Here is a 25,149-nt window from a genome sequence, read left to right on the forward strand (position 1 = left end):
AATACGGTTGGCAACGACGTGCAACAAGGAAGCAACTGCAGGCTTTTTACTTGTCATAACCAACACTAAAGCCAGAATATAGAAACTTTGGACTTGTGATCCCTATTACGGGCGACACAGTGGTGCAGGAGTTAGCAATACTGCCTCACAGTGCTGGGGCCCTGGGATCGGTATCTGGGGTGCTGTCTACAGTATGTAGAGTTTGTATGTTCTCCCCTGGCTCGCTTTGGTTTCCTCTGGGTATTCCAGTTTCCTCATTTAGTCCAGAGACATGCTGATAATTGGCTACTGGGAAAACTGGCCATGGCGTGACTGCATACATGTCTGTGTCTGTGTGTGCTCTGCAATGGACTGGCATCCCGTCCAGGCTGTATCCTGCGGTGCGTCCGTTGTGTGCAGGGATAGGCTCCAGCTCCTCTGTCGGATGAAGAGGTTAGAAAATGGATGGATGGATCCCCATTAGTGTTCAAGCTATAAAACTTCTACAGGTCATGAAAAGAAACTCTGTAGCTAATGAAGAAAGAATCAGGGAACTAAGGCCTGGTGAATAGGAGAGTGTGTAAAATCAGGCTTTAATTGGATCCTAGTCTGTGGCCAAACAGATCCCCTGCAATGAAGGCGAGATAGCAAAATTCACTCACCACTGTCTCACTGTAGAGCACGAGCTACTTTAATCACTGCCTGCCGCTGTGAACAGGAAGAGCTTTAACCCTTGTCTTTACAAGGGTCAACACAACCTCATTTGCACAAAATGGAATTGTGCCCCACATATAAAATTAATACATCCAGTCACACTAACTAGCCTTTTCATACTTAGTTTGTGGCAAGAAATTACACTACAAGTCACAATAAAGAAGCTACTGAATATTCTGTAGCCAATGTTTGGGACATCTAGTACAGTACATCCTTGGACCAATGAACTACCAGATGGGCTAGGTGGGCAAAATGACCTCCTCTCATTAGTAACCTTTATTATGTTAGTATTATTTACTAACATAATGACTAATATAATGTTATTTGAGCCTTCTTGCTCTGTTGTAACCCAACACCAAATTTCAAACTATTTGTTCAAAATGACCCCCAAAGGAAATAATCTCAACGTTAATCGTTATTACTGTATGTTTGCATATTTGGTGGTCTCCCTATTAATGTGGGTTTAAGTTACATGTCAAAGATGAACAATTCAAAAACGAAACCTTCAGAAGTGAATCCTCCCAGTTTCATTTTGACTAAAAACTTTTCCCAAGAAGAAAAAGGTAATGTCTTTCTACAGCAAAAAAATACTATAAACTATACACATACATAATAAGAATATCACTGTTTACATGTAAACATGTATGTTCTGTGTGACAGATGGTTAATTTCCGCAAAGTTAAAAGGCCACAGAGACTTGATGTGTTGCACTTCAAATCATTAAAATAAACCAGGCTTTTTACTCTGTGTCAGATGAATTCATAGTATCAGGAATCTTGAGGTTCCTACAGAGCCATTAACTACTGTGCAAACAGCCAGCTACAGCACTTCGTAAGCATGAGACTGCTTTCTGCAGCTCTAAAAGCGAGACCATGACACACATTAGAAACACTGAGCATTCACGGTTCCCAGGCAGTGCGGATGCAACGAGGAGGACCATGATGGAGCCAGGAGAATGCCAGACGAACTGTAGGGAGAGGCACAGAGTCATGCTGGGAGAGAGCTCAAAGCACACACACTTGGAACAGCAGGTTCCTCATGGATGTGGTCTGTGTTCTGGAAGGAGTAACTCAGCTTCTACTACAGCTGTTCACTAGTAGCTGTGCAGCAGTACAAACTCTAGTACTTAAGGTACTTGAAAACAAATTAAGCAAAAAATCATGATTTCATTTTTTTAAAAATACATTTATGAAAAAACTCAGATGTAAATATTGTAAAAGGACCTACAGATGTAACAAGGAATAAGGACTGAATTACACAAGAGGAATGTGGTTACAGTGTTTAGATCTTCTGAATAGGAATGATCTTTATTAATGACGTCAAACAGAAAATACTGTATACTGTATGGCATTTTGTTGCTAATTTGGGCTGGACATAGCCTTTTCGAATTAAATTATCTTTGCTGGAAGCGGCTAAACACTGTTTTGTCTATACATCTTCCTTGTGGAGTTGGATTTTCTATATGGATGAACGTGATTAACAATTCAGAACCACTTTTCAACTAAATAACAGCTGCAATTTTAAACAGCAGTTCAACAAACTGTCTGACAGCCTTTAGCAATAATTTGTCCTTTGCTCAGGTGACATGGAAGGGGCTCGGGTTTGAAGTCGTATTATTATTATTTGTGATGTAAACACTCTTATGTGAACACTCAGAGTTTGCCTCTGGTCATTTCAAGCCAGTCCCCAGTCCATTGAAGGAGACGAATCTGGATACAATATTCCCGTCTGTGGGTTTCCCTACCACCGACATCCATGAGGAGAGATTGCTATTCCCTACTCGGACGAGGCTCAGGTGGAGGTGGTGTGGACAGCCCCAGAGAGGAGCAGAGCTCTGGATGGCAGACAGTGTCCAACATTGATAGGGGAAAAAAGAACCAGTACAGGCGTCGACCTGCCAGCAGAAACTCACCTCGGATTATATAAACCTGTCCACCTATCAAGTGTTTTAGACAACAGAACAGCCCATCTGACAACAGGGGTTGGGAAGCAGTAAAAGAAACAACGACCAAGATGTCAATAGTTAGGCGAGAGAGAGAGGGGGGGGGGCAGGGGGTGAAGGGGGTGGAAGAAAGAAACAGGAGAGAACAGACAGGGTCAAAAGGTCAAAGTCATCACAAAGTCACAATGCTGGTGTCATTCTCTGAGGAGGCTCGTTATGGAGAGCTCTGGTCCGAGAAAATGAGGTAAAAACAGAAGGGAGAGCTGAGAAGATGATGGTTCCGGCTCTTGGCCCAAAGGGGAGTGTAACTCCAGTGCCTGTCTGGTTCTCACAGGGGATCCGAACGCAATGGCACTGAAGAGATGACAGCGCGGAGATGGGAATTAGGGTGTAGCTCTAACATTACACCCACATAGCTAGCTATACACTAGCATTTCTCCCCTTGCATCACACTGAAAATTAATCCAATGAATAGAACATGAGAAGGCATAAACAACAAAAACAGCTTCCCTGTCCTGTAAATTTTAGTTGAATGATATACTGAAGTAATTTCTGTGGGAGATGAAAGGTTTTTTTTCATATAATTTGGATGGTAATGTTCTATACTTAGACATATACTGTACAAGGCGAACACATTTAGCCATGCCCCTCGGACCAAATCTACACCTTCTACCTCATCAATAATTTTATTTATTGCACATCTGCAGTCATTGTTTACATGTCTGCATTGTTTACATTCAAACTGTTTACTTGTTTACTTGTACATTGTCTACTGTTTGTTTGTATATTGTCTTGATGCACTGTCTGCACTTTGCATTTTACGTTTTTTTTTAACAATCGATAGACTTTCTGTAAGTAAGAATTCCATTGTACATATGGCAATAAAGTTCAAGTTCATATACTGTAACTTACTGCATATAGGGAGATAATACATTTTGGCAATTATTTATATATTCAAGAAACTGAATTAATTATTAACGGCAATTATGTTGAGTAGCAAGATTTAAAAATTTGTCTTAAAATATAAAGGTAAAAAAACTACGCTTGATATACTGAAAAAGAATGAAGTTTAACTTTGAATTAGTACAGCACATTTTAACATGATGCCAGAGCATACACACTGGTACTCTGTGATTAAAAATAATCTGTATACAGTAGGTTGGTGTGGAACAGTTTCAATATATATTCTAAACTTAATAGTGATACAAAGACAGAAGTTATACACATCATAAGAAATGTATCACATATAACTGAAATAAATATAAAAATCTATAAACAAAAATGCCCCAAAATGCCTTTTGTTAAGCAGGGTGTATTATGTATTTTTCTTTATTTTCACCAGGCTTGATTTTCACCTCATCACTTGTGGTCACTAACGAGGTGATTTAGTGCTTATGCAACAGCCAGTCACTGGAGAGTATCATGGCCACATATGAAAGATCAATTAATGAATATAATCCCAAACATAATCCAAAATCTGTAAACTTTATTGTTTAAAATAGATACATGTATAACAGAGTGATAAGTTTCTTTCAATGCTCAGTATATTTTCTAAACTGCTGTGCAAAAGTCATTCTGTTTTTTTCTTTGTGCAGAAACAGAATAGAAATTCTGTGACATTGCTCAACCCAAATTTCAGCTATTGTGTTCAACTCTAACAGTTAATACTGATACATCTATCTTTGATAGCATGAAAGTAGGCTTTTAGTTATGGATGTGTATAGCAGAACAAATTATGTTAACAAGGAGGAAAAGCTTTCCACTTGAGTTGATTGGCAATTGTAACACTTCATAGTAGCTGCTCATTATTGTATTAAAGATTGCAACATGACAAGATTGGTTTATTCGCACCCACACTAAGTTGTGTTAATAGCAGTCAAATTTCATATAATAGCGGAAAACACTAATGGAGGTTTTGAGTAAAATGTAGACATACATATATTGTAATGTGCCGTGGTGTATAAAATATCTAACAGTTTATCACAGCAGGATTATAAAATGATAAAAGGGACATGATACATTAAATGTGGACATTTACCGAAACGGTCTGAGAGTTTATGAGTGTGTGTGGGGTAAATTACTACTGTATTTCTTTAGCTGAATATATACAGTAGCTGAAATGTCTGTGGTCTATCACAGAGTACAATGAATTTGACTGTACAGTGAAAATGTGACACAGTAGTGAAGCAAAAAAAAAAGCATTCATGTTAGTTTTACTGGTCTAAATGATTGATTGCTTGATAGACCACACTACAGGGAAACTCTTAGCTTTAGCTAAGAGCATGGACACAGGTGTATAATATATTTTTTTGGTTTGCTGTTAATTATATAAAATTGAAACTCACAAGAATACTAACAATTTGGTTTGAGTGATTTAAAATCCAGACTAAAGAAAAATCTCAGCAGGGCAAACCCAAACGAGCCATTGTCTACCCTCTACTCGGCAAACTCTCTCTATGATGTCATTGAAAGTTATTTTAAAGAAATACAAAAAATCACTGTATTTCTACGTGTTAATAAAGAGGACATTGCACAATTTTGGATGCCATCCACGTTTTGTCTACTGAATATATTTTAATCTTTGAAAATGAAAAAGCAAAAACAAAACCAGTTTAACTGGAAGCAGAACACACAATACTGCAAGAAAGTGTGCTGCAGTTGTAATTCCAATAAATGTGCACTGTTCGTTAGGGCTTTGCTGCAAAAACCAGCCACTTCAAGATCATTCCATTTAAGTCTAGAATTTACACAGTGATCATACTGGGATCTGTAAAAAGGAAAAAAGAACGACAAAGTGAAAATGGCATGTCTTTCCATTGACACTGGAGTTTCCAATAGGCTCTTGGCTTTGCTTTGCCTCAAAAGGTAAAAGGGAAAACACTAATGACTTTTCCTGCGGGTGGGTGGCTGTGTTATCATTTGACACGTCGGCAGAGAGATGTTTAATAAACACTTCGAAAGGTACTTACTGGGTGGTCTGTTGGCTGCCAGGTTCTTGAAGTGGCTGCCCTTGATGACTTCCACAGAGAGCCGCCCAGTGGTGGCATTGTAGACGAGTCCCACCAAGATCTCCGGCGTGGAGCCCTGGCCCGCGGACTGGAAAGACGAGGCAGTCTCGCTGCAGGACATCTCGGAGATGCTCATCTGAGAGTCGCAGCCCTGCTGGTACACAGACACCCCCACTACTCGCACCGCACCCTCTGCAAACTGAATGCCGATTCACCCAGTTTTGATTGTTTCTTGAAATTCCATCAAGTACAGCTGCCAAGCGCTCTGATTTGTTTGTTTTTGTCATACTGTAAGCGGATGAGAGCGTGCGCTTAGGAAAATCTACCAAAAAAAAACCTGTCAATATCACATTGCCAAATTACCAAACCAGGAGTGATCACAGGGCCATGGCTCAGGTCAGATCACAAAACTCTTAATGGAACATTATATGATTGGTTCAACGTGGCCTAACGGTTGTTTTTAACCTTATTCTACACTCTTTCAAGCTGCTGTTGCTAAACATGCCATGCCTCATATACTATACTTCCACTTTACCATTCCAATAAAAGGTACTTTGAAAGTGGTAACTTGATCTCAGTAATGAGACCAAATCTTTAAACCTTGAGGCCAAGGTTTAATCAGGTTTGTGCCAAACATACAGCTCCTAGTTACATGCCAAATACCAGACATATTTTCCTTTGGATGTCAGTATGTAATTATTGTGTCTAGAGCAGAACCAATCATCCATTTTCCTGTTCTTTAGTCAAAACTTTTAAAGGCATGCCCTCTTTTTCTTCTTCCCTCTTTTTCTTCTTCATGTGAAGGCATCAGCAAGACCTTGCTAAAACCACACGGCACAAGCCACAGATTCTCTTGTCAATCTATCCCAATTTCAGCAAATGTAAAGAACAAAAAAAAACCTTTCCGTGCCTCATTTCCTTATGACTGTCAGTTCTCAATGGGTCACTGAGTAACATCTAATAAATCTGTGTGATTAAGTGGGATTTGAGGTCTGATTTGTGGCTTACAGTTTTTTTTTTCAAAGAGCAAATGAAATCAAAGGACATCTCAGAGAACCTGGTCCAGAGACCTGTACAGTTTGTTCTTTTGATCCGCCAGCAGGCTGTGCGGCCCTGCCATGGTACTCACTGTGAGGCTGCAGCAGGGCTCCAGTGTGACAGGGACGGACATCTTGCCCTGCAGGTTGAGCTTGGTGAGGTAGAACACCTTCTCCCCCAGCACTTTTTCTCTCTTCATGCGCCGCACACTATACAGCCGGAAGCGTACCGCGTAGTTCCCGATCATCTCCGACTCGATGCGGGTGAACTTGAAGGTCTCTGTGAAAACGGGACAGGGCCCTTTCTGGATGCCAGTCTTGGCCCTCTGTTTCCTCTGGGGCAGCAGGACCAGGTGGACCTGCCAAGAGATGTTCCCGGTCCGCTTGAGCGCGGGGATGTCTGTCACGGCCGTCACCGTGACCAGCAGCCTCTGCTCCTCGGAGTCGTAGTCAAAAACCACGTCCAGAGTGCCGTACTTCGCCACGGGCTCGGGCTCGTAGGGCTTCGGGAGCTGCGCTGCTGAGCCACGGGCAGACATGTCCTGGAGGAGAAGAACAGCACAGGCTGGGACTGGAAAACTGGGGCTTCAAGGGGTGTTTGTCTCGTAAGCGCAGGAACTGCTCAGACTAGAGCACATCTGAGAGCCTTTGAGGACCAAACGTGAACCCAAATCTCTTCCCGATGCAATAAACTGCCCATACAGCAATACAGAAATGCACATAAGAGGTTCCTGTGCTCAGTACAACACCAAGGTGTCTATTTTAAGCAGCTTGCCACATGCTTTAGGAACAGCCCAGGAACTCCCAGTCAGCTACAGTGAGGCTGTCGAGCTAAACCGAGCTAAACCTAAGGCAGTAGCATAGGATCAGTCACCAGAGACGGAAAGTGATGGCGCTCGAGAAAAGGAAGAAGGAAAGCTGTGAATACAGAGGTGTGTTCAGTACAGGCTAAACACTGCTTTTTTCTTTGTTATCCTGATTTCTTCTGGTTTTGCCTTACTCCAGTCTCCAAAACACATCTCTTAATACACCTATTTTGCAATGTACAGCACTACAATTTATTTCATATTGTAATATTTATCTGTGAGGAAGCTTTATTTTCCTCTCTTCCACAATAATCATCATACTTATAATTATATTAGAATCCTGGCCAATTGTTTCAGGAAACACGTCAGAGCAGAGAGGATCAAAGATCTCTCCAGGCTGACAGCTCCCTATTACACCTCTCCCTGACATGATTTCACTGACCAGTCTGTCTGCCTCTTTTCATAGGGGTTCAAAAGACTCCCACACTAGCCAGGCATTAGCAGTTGAAACTCTCCTCCAGGCTGGTCGTCTTATTCCTCTGCATCTACCTATTTATGCTCATCCTCCCATTCCCCCTCACACCTGGAGAGTTTTATTTTTTAGCATGGAATTGATCTCTCATCCTTGAATAATAATAATAATAATAATAATAATAATAGGGCAGCTCTGGGGCCCTGGGTTCAAATCCTGGGGATCTATCTGTATGGAGCTTGTATGTTCTCCCTGTGTTCAACTGTGTTTCCTTCAAGTGCTCCGGTTTCTTCCTATAAACCAAAGGCATAGTAGTAAGTTAATTGGCTTCTGGGAAAATTGGCCCCGGTGTGAGTGTGTGTGCCCTTGGTTGAACTGACCAGGGTGTATTCTGCCTTGTGCCTGTTGCTTCCAGCTCTCCTGCAACCCTGTACTGGATAAAGCAGTTAGAAAATGGTAGATAGATGTGAGGACTCCCAGTTTACTTTGAGCAGGTAGTGTGGAAGGACAGGCTGGGGAACAGATGATCTCAGACTCCCAGGTATCTGCCCCTTTGTTTACAGATGGCCTAGTCACTGCAGGGAGACAGCCGAAGACCATAGAGAGATAGTGAATCCGCTCAGTACTACTACTGCTACTACTGCTGATAATAAGCTAACAACTGTAGGCCTAGCTTTCTTTAGGTTAATATTTTACACCTAAATATATTAAATCTATCCCCTCATGTTGCATACACACGGTGCTGTCTTGGTGATAACCCTGGACTTGTTTGTCCTTCAAAAGTGATGGTATATTTAGTGTTGGATTGGTAACAGCAAACTTAGCAAGTTTTTGTTTTGCTCCGATATTAAGGTAGAGGTAGCCGTAGAGGGAGATGTTTCTTAGAGGTCTGGGAATTAATCTTCAGAATTCAAGTATACCACATCTTCTGTTTTTATAAGGAAAGGGGCCATTACCCAGATATCTTTATGTGTGGTAAATAAACTCGCAGAGTAGAGAAGCTAACAGCTTGCCCAGAGGCTGTTAGGACATCAGGGGAAATTCAGTGAGACCTCAAGTTTCAGTAAGTTTCAATCTCCTTCTTGCCCCACAGAATGTTAGTTTCAACCCTTGATTCCCATTCATTTGATGCACTGACAAGATTAATAATATTTGCTAGATAAGTGTTTTTTTAATTCAGCACCCCCTCAGTTACTAGATTTGACAAAGCTTAGCTCCACATTTCAAAGTCTGAATTTCTCTTTATGTTCAGCAATATGAACATGTCTCCATGTGCAAACCACCCACCCTCTGTATGCAATTCGACAGCTTGGTGAGGTTCATCTTCATATGAGTCAGCAACAAAGATTTGTTAGTGGTTTCCTATCACATTAAAATTAAAATTTTAACAACTGTTGTAAGTGTGGGATTGAGATGTTCTGAGTTTTTATCAATTGCTAGGGCTTGTTGAAAAAATCAGGTTTTTTTTTTTCCCAAGTGACTAATTAAAGGTTTCATTCATACACATCATAGAAGCTACATCATCAGAAGGACATGTAATAGTTTATCACAGAACCGGCCTTGCAAAGGAAAAGTTTACTTCTTCTTCTTGTGAAATGCAAAGATTTATTGATTTTAAGATTTTCTGCTTTAAGTTTGTTTAATTAATGTAACATGAAAATTAACACCATCTCATTCACATGGATAGCAAAACGGCCCTTTATGTTTTCAGTTTTTCCACTCTTCTGGCATTGTGTTTGCTCTGACCTACAGTGTATTACTCAATAGAGGACTAGCCCTTGACTTGGCTGCAGTGTTGAGTCCATTGTCTCAATCACTCACAGGTTGTTTTGATCTGCTCTTCACCAATAGCTTTTTTTTTCTTTGGCCATTACACATGAAAGCTAAAGAGAAGCTTTCCTGCCTTTATGTGCATCACTCACTGCTTTTGCAAAAGCATCCTGCATACTAATTGGCTTACTTATGATGACAATTTCTTTTTATCCCCCCTAAAGTACTCATGGACTTTATTTGTGGATTCAGGGTGTTTTGCTTCCTGGAGTCAGTTTAATTTGCTTGGCTTCATGAAGTTGTTTGCAAGCATTCACCACCGATGATACCTTCAGGCTACGTTTTGTCAGTAAGCCCTTCCATGAATCCAAATGCTCGACTGCTGTCCAGGTATAAACACATCTTCCTTCCTTCTTGTGCAGACAAAGTTTCATTTTTAGAACACTTTGAAACCAGTTTTTGAAGTGTAAATACCTGCCCCAATACTTCAGATACTGCACTGCTGATGGACGTTAACTCAGTTCTTTACTGGAATTGAAAGTCTTACTGAGCCACCAGTTACCATAACAACCAGAGATAAGCTATACGTATCTTATCCAAACACTGCCTGTTACTATAGTCACATGTACTAACCTTCGAAAGGATTAAACCTCCTGTAATGCCTCTCACTCCCTCTCTCCACCATCCATGCATTAAACAAATAGCTTGAAGAGATCCTTCAGTCAGGACAGGAGGAATCTTTTTACACAAAGAGCACTGGGAGAGGTGAGCAAGCTGCTTAGCCACGTTGTCGAACCCGGCTTCTTTTAAGAAACAGCTAGACGAGAAACTCCAGGCAGGACAGGAGGCGCTTCTTTATGCAAAGGGTTATGGGAGTATGGAACAAGCTGCCCCCCATTGTTGAACCCGATACCCTGGCTTCTTTCACGAGAAGACTGGACTAGATCCTTGGATCGATGATTTACCAAGTGAGCCAGAGGAGTCGAATGGTCTCCTATCATTTATACCCTCTGTAATGTGGGAGTGGAAAGAGCCGCGGCAAGCACCGTTAAAGGTTGACGCCCCGACTGAGGGACGGAGGCACCGGTGTGGGGTTAGTGAAAACTGAAAATAACAAAAAAAGGAGAACAAACAAGAACAAAAAGGGAAAAATAAAAATTCACAGCTGTTCACCCCGCCATCCGGGCTGGACTTACCCTGTCTAACAGGGTTCAGTCTGGGAAAAAGAACCACTTAGCACAGCGGTAACCAGAACAGCATGGAGCACAAGGTCAAAACAGAATAAAAACTCAAGTGTGAAGAAGGGCCAGCCTTTCTTGGTGGAGATGCACAGCAGGACAAGCAAAAGAAAAATGATGGCTTTATGCTCGGGTACAATCCCCTCAAGGACTGCCGGTGGAAGTTCCTCTCATTCGGGGGGTGCTCAGGGTGTTTTTAAAGAGCCTTCACAGCTGTGGCTCGTCCTTAATCAGCCAGGTCAGCTGTGGCAACTAAAGCCTTCATCCAGGGGTCCGCCTCCACACTGAACACGCCCCCGCCTAATGCCACACCTTTCTAATGTCCTGATGTTCTAGTGTCTCGCTGGAGTAGCTCACGAGCCTGTGCAGGGTGTGTCACACGCAGGCCTCCGGTCTCACCTCAGGGCTCAGCACAGCGGTGCTGTCGCTGGGCACATCTTCCTCGTAGCCCTTGTTGAGGTAGCTCTCCGTCTCGTGGCCGGCACTGCCCTCGCTGGGGCACTTGCTGTAGGAGTGGCGGGGGCTGTCGCTGCAGTGGGACAGCTCACACTTGGCGTCCCCCAGGTCGGAGGGCGTGCAGGACATGCGCGGAGAGCCATCCTCGTCCTGGTAGGGGGGCGGCTGCAGCTCGTCCAGTGGGGGTGTGCGCCTCATTCTCTGGATGCAGTTCACTACAGAGAGGGTAACATACTGCAAAGACTTAGTGTGAAGGATGAATATTTCAGTGTAAACCATTGACTTTGAGAAACATTGCTTTCTACATTTTTCTTTGTGACCTTGTGATCCTAAGAGCTGTGGAAACTCAGGACTGTGCAGGTGAATTTTGGAAGGGACTGCAGTAGCAGCCAACCTGCCACTACAGGCTGCCAAAGGCCCTTGTCACTTATAAATAGACACAATGGGTGGTAGTGAATTAAATTATTGATGGTGGATAGTCACACATTCTCACAAAGGGGCTAATTCGTGTTTTAAAAGAGGTGTTGCTTTATTTTGTGGTCGGGTTTTGGCAGCAGTCTGGGGGCGAGGATGCCCTTCTATTTTTAGACTCTGCAGTAAAACCTCTGGTATTGACCAATGTTTTTCCATATGGGTTTTTTTTGTGATTAGATCCCTAGAGAAATCTTGTCAGAGTGGGTCTGTCACTATCCTGGAGCACAGTGCAGGGGTCCTGGAGGCCCACACACCTGCTGGAATTCAATAATTAAAGACAATAGATGATGTTTAAGATTCTTTGTAATACAGCTGTAGGAAATGTTCTTCATTAACCATGTTTAGGACAGGTTAAACCAAAAAACAGATCAGTTACAAGCACCAATATGTACAGGATTATGTCCCCATTTGAAATAAAAACCTAACAGACTACAGGGTCGCTCAGGACCAGGATTAAAAGCAACTGTCCTAAAGCCTGGAGACAGGATGTTTCACCTCAGGGGTTCCCAATCCTGGTCTGGCAGGCTCACACACTTGCTGGTTTTTCATTTCAGCCAAATCTAATTAACCTTACTCAAACTTGATTGGAATATGTATTTGCAAGTTTGCCTTCTACTCAAAAGTTTGGGGCTTTTATTTTGCTTGTGAAATGCAACAGACAAAAGGGAACATCCAACATTTTTCAGAACTGGTAAGAATCAAACGGTTCAATTTAATCCAATTATATAGTCAATCAAGGCTTTAATTGTGTGATTGAGAGCTGGACTGGAACAACAGCCTCCAGGACTGGAAACTTCTGGTATAAACTACAAGGTAGGACTATGCCTTGAATGGAGCAATGCTCCATTACACACAGAAACAATTGAGTATTGGAGAAAAGCTAAATGGGGGCAACATGCAATGTATTCACACATATCACAGGCAAAATCACCGTGTGAGCTGACAAACTCACATTTGCAAGCAAAAAGAGGGATGTGTAAATATTAATATCTGTATAGAATTCTCACACATCCAATTTACTTCATACACTGCAGTAATAAAAACAACAGTGAAGATTAACAAGTGAAGATTAATAGTAATGACAATAGCATTTGTAAAGCACTTTTCATTTCGATGAATTAAATTGCTTCATATACTGTATAGGGAACCCAGTTCATCCCACACTGAAGAGTAGCCCTAATGCACAGTAGATGAGGGAGATGAGTGAGAAACTGCATCAGGTGAATTAAGGGTGAACCTCATAAGGCCAGATAGGTAATGCTGCCTTGAGTAGAAATTAGTCAAATCAATGCAACACATGATTCACACTTACAGTTGTCTAGTGATTAAAGAAGATGATGCGTGAATTAAAATGTCAAATTATTTTTCATTTGTGATCATGATATACTGGCATCTAATTTCATTCCTTTATATAGGGCGGTATCATCAAATTCAGTAATGCAATGTTCTTTTTCTAAATACTTGATATGCGTTTTCAGTTAAAATGACTTTGAAGAGGCCAAATTATTCAACAAGTTAGCTGTAAACTGTGTACATTTATAGTTGGTAAAAAAAGTCTGCAAACCTTAAGAGAGACTGATCGTAAATTCCTAAATGAAAATAGATGTCAGCAGTTTTCAATCCAGTTGTTTTATTCACATGCTGCAGTGAAAGGCTTTGAGAGCAGCAGTGAGCTCCCCACTCACACCTTCCCCACCTGGCAAACCATGAAAAGAACGATGACAGTGGTGTGATCCAGAAATTCCAAATATCATTCCGCTTAGGATTTGTGTGCAGCTTTGTGTTTCCCTTGGCTGAGTTATGTGAAAGAAACGTCACACAAGAAACTTGTGTGTGGCTTTGTAGTGCTGGACAGTCTTCCAGAAAGTGCTACTGCTTAGTTCTGCTTCCATGTTCCACGTTTATAACCTACCCTCTCTTTCTTTCTGCTTAAGAACACAGGAACACAGGTTCAATAAGGAACTAAGGAACTAACTACAAACGCGAGGAGAAGTTCAGACCTTCTGGACTGTTTGGTAGTTAGTAGTTAATTGAACCGAGAAACTCATCCTTCCATTTCTTGAAAGAAGCCAGAATATCGGCTTCAACAACCTGGATGGATAGCTAGTTCCAAACTCCCACATCCATTTGTGTAACAAATTGCTTCCTGTTCTCAGTTATAAATGCACTTCCACAATTTCCACATGTGAACTATGATTTGTGTTTCATTGACCACTCTGAAGAAATTCGCTGGGCTGACTTTGTCAGTGCCTTTGAGGATTTGAATACTTGTATCTGGTCTAGGACCAGATGGACTAAGAAGGTTCATGTTCATTTGATTTCCTTGACTGTCATACCATTATCTTTCCTTGATTGTGTGCACTTGTATTCTGACTTTGTTCTGTAGGCTGCTTCTTTTTGTGTTTGCCATCATCTACCATAGTAAAAGTAAGAAACATTAGAAGCAATGACATATTTGTATCCTTCCTGGAGATCCAGTAGTGTTAGCATGTTTATAAGGATAATCTGGACTAGAACATAGAAAGAAAATCCCATCAGACCTCTGAACTGTGTATGAGTGGACATTAAACAAATTCAGAAGCATTCATTTTTATTTACAGTGTCAGAGTTTTGTAGAATTTGTGTTTTAAAACCTGTGTAGCTCCAGTGCACATACTGTACATATAGCACACCATGTAAAAGATTAAGTGAATTGCTCCGAAAAAAAAGGATTCGGTTCCCTGGGAGGCTTGATAAAACCATACCACTAGGTCTAAGGTTCTTTTGTCAAATGCATGAGCTCCACAGCCCTTGGTTACCTCAGAGCAGACAGGCTATTCTAGCGGCAGAGCAAAACCAAGGCAGGCGGCACAATTTGGCCTTGACACTTTTACAATTAAGGACTGAAAACTGCATTTCTTGGAAAAGCACTCTGAATCAAACACCCTGTGTGCAAATCCAAATGAAATTCAGCTCATACAGTATCTTCAGAGTGGACTAACTGGATTTCAGACAGAAAACAGACCACTTTGTAAATGAGCTGTTCCCGTGTCAAGCTCTTAGCAGTTTTGCAGAGAACTAGCACAAAAATGTCAAGGTGCAAACAGGGAAGAACAGAGGTTCACTAAGTGAGCCATGAGAGAAAACATCTAATTCATTAGCAATGCAGCTGACATTTTTGACAGCTCATAACTATCTTATTAAGAATCAATAAATTAAAAGCATAACCCTGTATTTTATCAGGATTCTATCTTTATGATTTTAGTGATATTTTATGTTATGTTATTATGATATTATAGGAGTACTAAATTAGCGCACCTTAGAAATAAAACATAGAAGCTGTATAAGTCCATGTATATACAATGTAAAAATAAAATCCATATACAAACAACGTACTATACTGAATCCATACAATATCACACCTTCAACCAGAGAAAAAGCCTTCTTTTTATCTTTGGCTCTTCACTTTCACTTTGACTTATAGGAAGTACTGTTAAAATCAGATAAATTTCAGCCTACTCCTTTATCATGTCTACAGAATCTGTACATATCTCTAATGGATTTATTGCAGGGCGCTGCCCTGCAGAGGGGAGGGGGAGGTCTATTGTACCTGTGTGGCAAAGACAGAGCCCCTGATGAGCGCACACAGCTTGTCACTGCAATTCTCCCATGAGCTCAAAGCCTGCCAGCAAGGCAAGCTGAAGCTTCTCCAGGGACAAACAGGCTTTGATTAGTGTTCTGTGCTGTCTAGGAGAGGGCTCTGAAAAATTCCATAACTTTGCTTTGATTACCTTTTCATCAATGCCTTGCTCTGGCATCTGTGATCAAAATAGCATCCCTAATAAAGACAGCAGTGCAGTCTCTAACGTGCTGGATTCTCGCAGTTACTGTACAGCACAAAACTCCTCCTTTTCCTTAAGTTAAAATGAAGTGGACGAAACTACAGCATAAGCATGTAAAGTAATATTAATTCATATTACTGAATGGATGAATATAATATCCTCCTGGGATCCATTCAGTGGAAAGTGAGGAATGTGATGGAGGTACAGTAAATGAGTGGATTAGACTGTTTGACAGAGGTACTACAGTATAGCACAAATAGGCCTTTAAAATCAAATTTATTTCATTGTACTTATTCAATGTGGCAGCACACACACTGGCCTGTGAGTAGAAGCAAATAAAAGGCATTCCGCTCAGTTCAGATGGTTTTAACGTGTGTTCCACACTCCTCTGCAAGGCCACGGAACCACCATAATTCCCCTGAGCAGTCTTATAGCAGTAGCAAATAACAGATAACAGTTGAATGAGTCGTCTCCTGGACTGAAGCACAAATGTTTGACATACTGCATAAAGAAAGCAGTGCTGCCTAAGGCAGTGGGTATACAGCACACAGAGAGAAGTGAGAAAATTTTGTTGACCTTTTGAACTCTTCATTTGCAGATTTTAAGTGCTCTCTGTTAAGGATTCATGTTTCCTACTCATTAAACTGAAGGTTATTGAGGCCTGTGCACGCCTACTAAATGTGAAAGGTGTCCCTCTACGTTCTTAGAGAAATACACCTTATGTTATATTCTGAAAATAAACGGGTAAAAGCACTAAAACACAAGGATGCTTCTGACCATCAGCAATTGCCTGGCTGTTTTGTAACAGTAGTTGAGGATGCTTTTATTTTCAGAATTGATGATGGTTCAGGATCAAAGAGTATTTTAATAAATACATTCTGCTCTAGTGAAAACATGTACAATGCATTCTGACACAGGTTTTTGGCAGAATATGCATTTTACTGTCCAATTACTTAATATTTTTTAAGGAGGAGGTGAAACCAAACGAATAAATTACAAGGTGCACTTATGAGCTAATAAGCATCTTCCCTTAAATCTGAAGTTCATGGAAGAAATCACACCGTGCGTACAGACAGTTACAACAAGACACCTGGGGTCTGGTGCTATTAAAAGCTCCACAGAAACCAACACAGAACAAGTAGGAGGCTGCTTCTAGTCTCTGTTCTGCCACAGAGCTGATGTTGGCACTCAGATATAAAACAGAGAAGACTTCAAAACATCTATGAGAGGGAAAATCGAACCTCGCTGCACACCCTTGACGAGGCATTTGTGAAGACCATGCTGGGATCTGAGAGACTGACAACATTACACAAACACTCCAGGAAAGACGATGGATACTATAGGTGCACTCTGATCTCCATGCTCCTCAATCTGGAATAGCTTGTAAAGGGGGTGTTAACATTGCATTAGTTATAAAAATAAAGCATCTTCCTTGTTTTAATGATAATCAGGGTGGCAAGGTAGCACAGTGGTTAGCATCGCTGGGACCCTGGTCCTGGGTGCTGTCTGTATGCAGTCTGTTCACATGGGTTTCCAGCAGGTGCTCCAGTTTCCTCCCACAGTCTAAAGACATACTGGCAGGCTAACTGACTTCTGTAAATTGGCCCTGGTTTGAGTGTGTGCGCATTTGTGTCTGCGTGTGCCCTGAAAACACAGAATTTAAATCAATGTCATGTTAGAATTGTATAATGCAATAATAAGGTCTCATTTAGAATATAGTAAGGAACTTTGGTCGGTATGTTATAGAAGATATTGCTGCTTTGGAGTCAGTCCAAAAAAAATGCAACCAGATACATTTTGGAGCTTAAGAGAATGTCTTACACTGATACGGAATTGATACACAGATTCAAAATCGTCAAGGGCATTGTCAAAGTCAACACAGTGGAATTCCTCAGAATTACAGTGTAACACAAGCCAGAGGATACAACAGGGAAACTACTGCATAAGGAAGTACATCTGAGAACAGAGACTGAGAACAAAACTGAGAACAGAGTCCTTACAGGGTGTCTTTACACAAAGGATGGCGGGAGTATGGAACAAGCAATGTTGTAAAAGCTGACACTCTGGGTTCTTTCAAAAAATGGCTGGACAAGCTTCTTGGATCGATTAATTCCGAACTACCAAGTGGATAAAATGGGCAAAATGCCTCACATTTGTTACCAAGGTTTTAGCTTTTTCTTAAAATGAATCTGTAATATGCTGTATTATGAACAGACCAGATTTCCACAAATTGCCAAATCATTCGCAAACTCACACACAGCACATCAATGGAGGGTAATGAAATTAAGTAAAAATTGAAACATCAACTGCAGCATGATTATCATCCTGAAAATCAAAATAATAGAGCCTGGAAAGGGATGTGCAAGAGTTTATCCATAGCACAGTGATTAGAAAATGGAACAGATGGGAGACCGAGGTGCTCTAGAGAGAGAAGGAGCCCAGATTCTCTCAGCATCAGTAAAGAAACAAACCCAATATGAGAGTGAGCGCTGAGCTGGAACAAGAAAACTTTTAATGACTGCAAACAGACGGCTAAAGGAGAAGAAACAAAAGACATGTATAATGAAATCTGGAGACAAAACAACAGGAATGATTTGTCATGTGGGAACCCCAAAAAACTGCACTATGCAGTTTTCTGTTTTCTCCCTCCTGATGTGCCTGAGTTCACTCAACATGTTGCCTGGTCTGTGTCCTACTACTAGAGAAGCTGGATAAGACATCTGAGTAAAATGCAGGTGCACTGCCTGAGGCACAGACATATGGGAAATACACCTGGGGAAATGTGACTAAAACCTGTCGGTACCTTTCAGGGCTTGAGACTGCTGGCCATCCACCACACAGACAGCTCTCTGAGCCCCTGACAGCTGAAACCCAGAGCAGTGACCTGGTCTGGGAATTTTAAACAGGTCCAACAGCACTGATACCCATGTGTTAAAACATAGTAAGTGACTACAAAAAAGGAAGAAAAAAAACTTAATGACCTTCATTAAGACATGCGTATTCTGGATTTGTGTACCCACTGACGTAGTTTAATAAGCCTCTTTCTTTTTTCATATTTCAGTTTTTTACTTATAACCACCCACTGATGTCCTAGTTCACGCATTTGATATTGCAGTTGCGATCCAATCCTGTTAATAAGGATAAGGTTATAATCCTGGTAATGGAGTACTTTGAAAAAAGGCACACACATCGAGTTTTACCTTATGTAATGTTTAATTACTAAAACAAACAAGAAACGGAACTAGTCCCTGGGATCAACTTCTCCACATTTCTAAAACTCTAAAACTCACTTGGGCCTGCACTGCAGTCTGTATTAATATTAAAAGTACACTGGTCTGTAAAAGTCTAACACCTTAGACACAAAATCAGGAGTTACAATATACTATATGACCATTAACATTTTACTAAAATTAGTGTTCTCTGCTACAACTGTTATAACAACCTTGATTGATCAGAACAAGGCCTAATTATTAATATGGATTAATTATAGCTTAGGGCTTGCCTGTTCCCTAGCCCATAAACAGAGAGTTGGAGTCTTGCCTCTTTCCCTCAGCACTGCTTTAAAGTAAAAGTACATAAGCGAACTGTAAAATATGCAACTGTATTTTCATATGTACAGTATATAAAGTCAGTTGTAAGCTGCCTTCTGTTTCCTAAATTTTGTTTACGATAATGAAGAGGTTAGAGCAGGGAGTTATAAAGGCAAAAAGAAGCTATTAAAAAAGCAATTTCCACTTGGAAAAGTGAAACATAAAGAAGGAAAACATTTTGGCTATAGTGCTGCACAGATGAGCCTGCATTCTTCTAATCCTGTGCAGCCTGCGAGTGACTGGGATCAGATCCCAGCAGGGAGGGAGAGCTGTGTTTGTCATGTTGGTGCCATGACTCAGATTTCTCAGGCTTTTGTTAAAGTATATAAGGCACTAGTAAGAGCACATTTGGAATATTGTGTGCAATTGTGGTCAGCAAACGGCCTCTTGTTTCTCACTTTTCTAACATTCTTATTTGTGGTTGTTGTTCCTGCTCCTCGGCTAGGAGCTGAGCTGTTTTTGGCTTGTGTACTGTAAAGAACAGTTCTGGTCTTCATTAGACCAGAGGGATCACTGGGCTTTATTACTCTGATATGCTTCCAAGGACATACATGTCTGAAGGTTTGTGTGTAATTTATGGTTACTTCAGATTGGAAGATGAGAAATTGATCTGTCAGTTTAAGAAGGAAAAGTCCTTCTTTTATTTGTATCAGATGTCTGAGAAGGGTCTTTATAATGGTGCTTAGTTAATATTTAGTTAATAGATAAAAGCGATGCAGGGTTTAAGCAGTGAACGTGCAGCTAAATGCCTTGGGCTCTTCAAAACACTGTACTGTACGGCATAAATAAAAATTCACTAAAGACACAGGGCTCCATCTAGTGGCCACGTCTAAGAACAACATCTTAAGTTTTAAACTCATTGTACAATAGAACATCACAAACATCACAAATGAGAAACTATTCAGACTATCACTCTCATTTTGTTCTATTGCTGTCTGGTTCCTAATACAGCACTTGCTGTACTGGGAACACCCCTCCCCCTCCAGCCCATACAGTACATGAAATCAACTTGGACCACCCCAGCGAACATTTAGACTAGTGAATAAATCCTAACGTGCATCTTATTGGGGGGGCTGAAATCACAGTACACAGACCTCATGCACACACAAGAATACCATGCAGACTCCACACAGACAGGTTTCAGTGCCATGGAGCTGTGAGGTAATGGTACACACTGTTTTTGCTGATAATTTATACTTCTGTTGGATCCTTCATTGCTGCATTATTTTTACCTGCGGTATGCATATGGTGAATATATAGGTAAAAATGTGTGTACTTTAAACCGTAATAAAGGTTAGGTAGCCCTCAATGTACTTTACAGGTAATGGGGACTCCTCTTCACCACCACCAAAGTTCAACACCCACCTGGACGATGCGACAGCAGCCAGAGTACAACCAGTACGCTCTATAGTACATAGTACACACCAGCTATCAGTGGGGAGGAGAACAGAGTGATAAAGCCAGTTCAGAGATGGGGATGATTAGGAGGCCATGATCAGGAAAGATCAGGGGATAAACTAAGGCAGGACACTGGGGGTAACACCCTTACTTTTTTAGAGAAATGTGATTTCTGGGATTTTTAATGACCATGGAGAGTCAGGACCTCAGTTTAATGTCTCATCCAAAGGATGGCGCCATTTTTACACTGTAGTGTCCCCATCACTATACTGGAGAATTAGGACCCATGCAGACTGCAGGGTGAGCACTGCGAGGTGGTGCAATTAACACCTCTTCCAGCAGCAACAGCTTTCCCAGCAGGTCTCCCATTCGGGTACTGGCCAGGCTCACACCTGTTGTGCTTTAGTGGATTGCCAGGTGGGAGTTGCAGGGTGTTATAGCTACTGATATAAGCTAAACATAAAATATGAAATGAATGAGTAAAAAACTGCCAATAAAGGGGAAAAATAATATCAAGACAGAAAGTACACTAGCACACTACAAGGGTTTTGTTATGTACAGGGTGTTAGCAAGTTTTACAAACACAGATGGGAATGATGGAAGGAAACTAAAACTGCCTCTAGGTGGCAGCATATTACTCTTGACAAGCCCTGCTCTGACTGAGACTCTAGTATTATTAATTTGTTTGACACCTATAACTAAAGCAACTGAGTATTTTACTGATGCAAGTGAAGAACCTCTCTCAAGGTCATCAACAGTGACCCAGCAGGGATCTGAACGCATGACCTACTGGCTATGAACCCGGAGCAGTACAGTTACTACAGGTCAAATCCACAGTGCTGACACAAGCACCTCATTGGAAATACAGTTATGACACACAGAGTAGTACGTCTGAGCATGAACAGAGATCTTATATGGTCACCCTACATCTAAGCATTTCCTGTACCATTTGGCTCAGATGTAACTAACTGCATATCCTTCACAACAGCGGCATTATGCAAGAAGATTATGTCATCCATAATCCCAATAACTGGGAGTGACTGACAGTTGCCACTGGAAGCTTACAGTTTCATTCTTGCTTCTGATGCATGTTTGCAAACCATCTAGGTCAGGCTGTTTCGAGAAACAAGGTCCTATCAGGAATGATGCTATGAGAACAAGGCAGGAAGTCACTTCGGGAGACTGTAACTGCATGGCGAAACCTTCATTCTTCTAATTCCGGTGTCCTGTCTGTCTCCCAAGCCCGTCTACACTCTATGGGTGACAAGGCCTTCTCCTGCTACACGCCAAAGCACTGGAATTCTGTCCTTAAGGATATCAGAGAGTCACCATGCCTAAGCACTTTCAAATCTAGATCAAAACCTTCTTCAAAAGAACTGGTATTTACAGTAACTGGTTCTGCGTCTGTCCCTTTGTCCACTCTCTTTAGATGTTCAGGTGAGATAATAAACAGCTCACAGACATAAACCTGGTGTAGAATTCTTTGTTTATGGAAGACTCTTAGGTGCCTGCCAGGCTGTCAAATTTTACAAACAGCATTTTCAGCATTTCCAGCACAATCACAACTGCAACTTTGCTGACCAACATGTAATTGTATTCAGATTGTAGGATAACTAAGATTGAAGTTATGCTTATCACAGCACACCCCATCAACTATGTAAAGCCAATGAAGTAACCCTATCTGTGAATGGTACTTTACTTGAGCTTCAGTCAAAACTGAAGAACCTAGAAGTGATATTTGATTCAGACTTGATATTTGACCCACATGTGAAAATGTTGTCAAAACATCTTTGTTCTACCTCAGAAATACTGCCACACTAAGTCTTAGGTTGTTGCTGTTACTGAAAAGCTGGTCAATGCTTTTGTCTTTTCCCAAATTTAATATTGTAATGCTCTACAAGCTGGGTTATCTAAAGCCACACTGAACAAACTACAGTATGTCCAGAATTCAGCAGCCAGAATCCCGACCATGTCTGGTGGAAGTGATGTCGTTACTCCTATCCTGGAGTCCTTGCACTGGCTTCCTATGAGGTTTCATGTCGCCTTCAAAATCCTAATGCTCAGACATCAGCCTGAGAAATCTGAGTCATGACACCAACATGACAAGCAAGCTCACCCTGCCCCTGCTGGGATCCGATCCCAGTCACTCGCAGGCTGCACAGGATTAGAAGAACACAGGCTCATCTGTGCAGCACTATTGTCAAAAACTTTTCCTTCTTTATGTTTCACTTTTCTAAGTGAAAATAACTTCTTTTTGCCTTTGTAACTCCCTACTCTAACCTCTTCATTATCGTATTGTATAGGGTTAACAAAATTCAGGAAACAGAAAGCAGCTTACAACTGACTTTTTAAACATATGAAACTACAGTTGCTTATTTTACAGTTTGCTTACAGTATGTGAATTTTTGCTTAATTGAAGTCTATTATGGATTATCTGGAGCAAAGCCTTGCAATGGATTGGAGTGAAACTGCTACAGTAGACCACCTGGAAAACTGGCTTTCAAACCTGAACCTGGAGGAACTCTCTTGATTTTTGTTCCAGCCAATTTCTTAATCAAAGGCTAATTGATTTTAAATAGGGGTATATTTGTAAATTAGCTTTCAGCTCTTATGGGAAAAGGGATCTGTGTCAACCCTGTATCCATTTCTAAATTTCAGAACTGCCCTCAGTCCGGTGTGTAGCCTGAAATGTAACCAACAAGATACCGGTGTGACTCCCATTGTGGGTGTGTCTGGAGCAGAGTCACTCCAACTGTGGGTGTGTCTGGAGCAGAGTCACTCCCATTGTGGGTGTGTCTGATACAGTGACACTCCCACTGTGTGTGTACATTGTCACCACCATTATGTGCATGTCTGGTTTACAATGTTACTCCCACTGTGGGTGTCTCTGACACAGTGTCACTCCCACTGTGGCTGTGTCTGGTACAGTGTTATCTTCACATATCTATTCACCATGAATTTATCATCTTTTACTATCTTCAAGAGTTCAAGTCAGAAATGATGGCAAGGTTATAGCAGAGACCAAGGTCTGAATGCTCACAGTTTTGGAAACAGTACTCCATATGCAGGGTATTTTTGACCCACAGGACTGGCTAAAAAATCTTTTATTTTCACTGGATAAAACAAAATAAGGGCCAGCAGTGTGACTTTCAGGTGGACTGTATGTGATGTTGCAAAAGCCCATAGGTGCCATAACACAGATAACTTTTAAAGATTAAACAGATTAAAAGATTAAAAAAATAAAGATTAAACAGATATCATGCTTGCACCCTATTAAAAAACAAGTGCCCAAGGCAGATAGTTGTCAAAAAGTGTACATATGTCTAATAATAATGTCTGTTATTTATAAAGTTCCTTCCCAAATCTAAGGACGCTGAATGTTCTGGACAGCTCACATCAAGTGGTTGGATTAGCAGATCAATCAATCAATAAACAAATATTGCAATTGTCCTTGCACAGCTTATCTTAGAACAGTCTCACACACCATCTAAATTGTGTGGTTTGAATTAACAAATGATTCAGTAAAGGCTTCCTGTGAGTCATCTGTTAAAATAAAGATAGAAAATTACTTTGTGAAAAGGACCGTAACTAGACATATTAATACTAAACAGTGTGCAGTACTAGCTATTGAAACACGGTACAAGAAATGTATAGGATTGCTGTAAAATCTTCATCATCAATACATCATTACAAATGAACACATTAATGTTTCACCCACGTATATGCAGAGGGTCATTTCTGGATTATGCAACTGCAGGAAAGGATAGCATGGCCACGTGGAACAGAATGGCATACACTGGATTGTTTTTAAAGAAAGCCAAGTTAACTGAAAATGCAGGTTCTCTCCCTCGAGAGAGCGATACGACTGACGGGGTGCTCAGGAGAGGGGAGATAGCAGGTCCTTACCCTCCTCTGTGGATGCCTCACTGCTGTAGCCATCGTACTCCGCTGACAGAGGGCTGTACTTCTGCCTGGTCTCCCATACGTAGCCCTTCGGGTGCCGGGCCTCTGCTCCGCGGGCAGCCTGGGAGCGGGACATGGCCTCCTGGTACTTCCCCATCACTTCGTCCTCGCTCTCCGAGGAAGAGCCGCGCAGGTCTCCATCCGGATAGTCCTTATCTGACGAGGACGGCGTGCAGAAGGGTGTTAATGGAGACTAGGAGACAGAGGAGGTGGCAAACCTATTAGCAAAATACAGACTGTCCAGCCTAGGCAGAAATAAAAGACCTTCATCTGCCCGCTCCCTATGTCTATTCCAATGATCTGAGTTTTGAAATTTACAGTAGGTGCAGAAAGGCCTAATAAAAACATCATGGGGCTGGCTGCCCCTCTGTGTCTGGCTGCTTAGTCACCCGCTTAATTACCTAAATTACCCTACAAAATGCTCGGAAACCCTGGTAATACAAATTGAAGTGTTTTCATGTGAAACACATAGTCAATATTT

The 25,149-nt window shown here is 41.3% G+C and overlaps 1 protein-coding gene across 1 annotated transcript in view; it reads right to left on the reverse strand.

The window, feature by feature from the left end:
• Nucleotides 1-25,149, reverse strand: part of syt14a (synaptotagmin XIVa) — a 31,245-nt gene that overhangs the window by 1,803 nt on the left and 4,293 nt on the right. The window contains exons 2-6 of the mRNA XM_088936275.1: nt 24,612-24,824; nt 11,366-11,637; nt 6,773-7,222; nt 5,605-5,794; nt 2,606-2,662 (exon numbers count right to left, since the gene is read on the reverse strand). Coding sequence (XP_088792401.1) covers nt 2,606-2,662; nt 5,605-5,794; nt 6,773-7,222; nt 11,366-11,637; nt 24,612-24,824 — 1,182 coding nt within the window. The remainder of the gene's footprint in view (nt 1-2,605; nt 2,663-5,604; nt 5,795-6,772; nt 7,223-11,365; nt 11,638-24,611; nt 24,825-25,149) is intronic.

This window comes from Atractosteus spatula, chromosome 2, assembly GCF_055471065.1.
Source record: "Atractosteus spatula isolate fAtrSpa1 chromosome 2, fAtrSpa1.hap1, whole genome shotgun sequence".
Taxonomy (NCBI): domain Eukaryota; kingdom Metazoa; phylum Chordata; class Actinopteri; order Semionotiformes; family Lepisosteidae; genus Atractosteus; species Atractosteus spatula.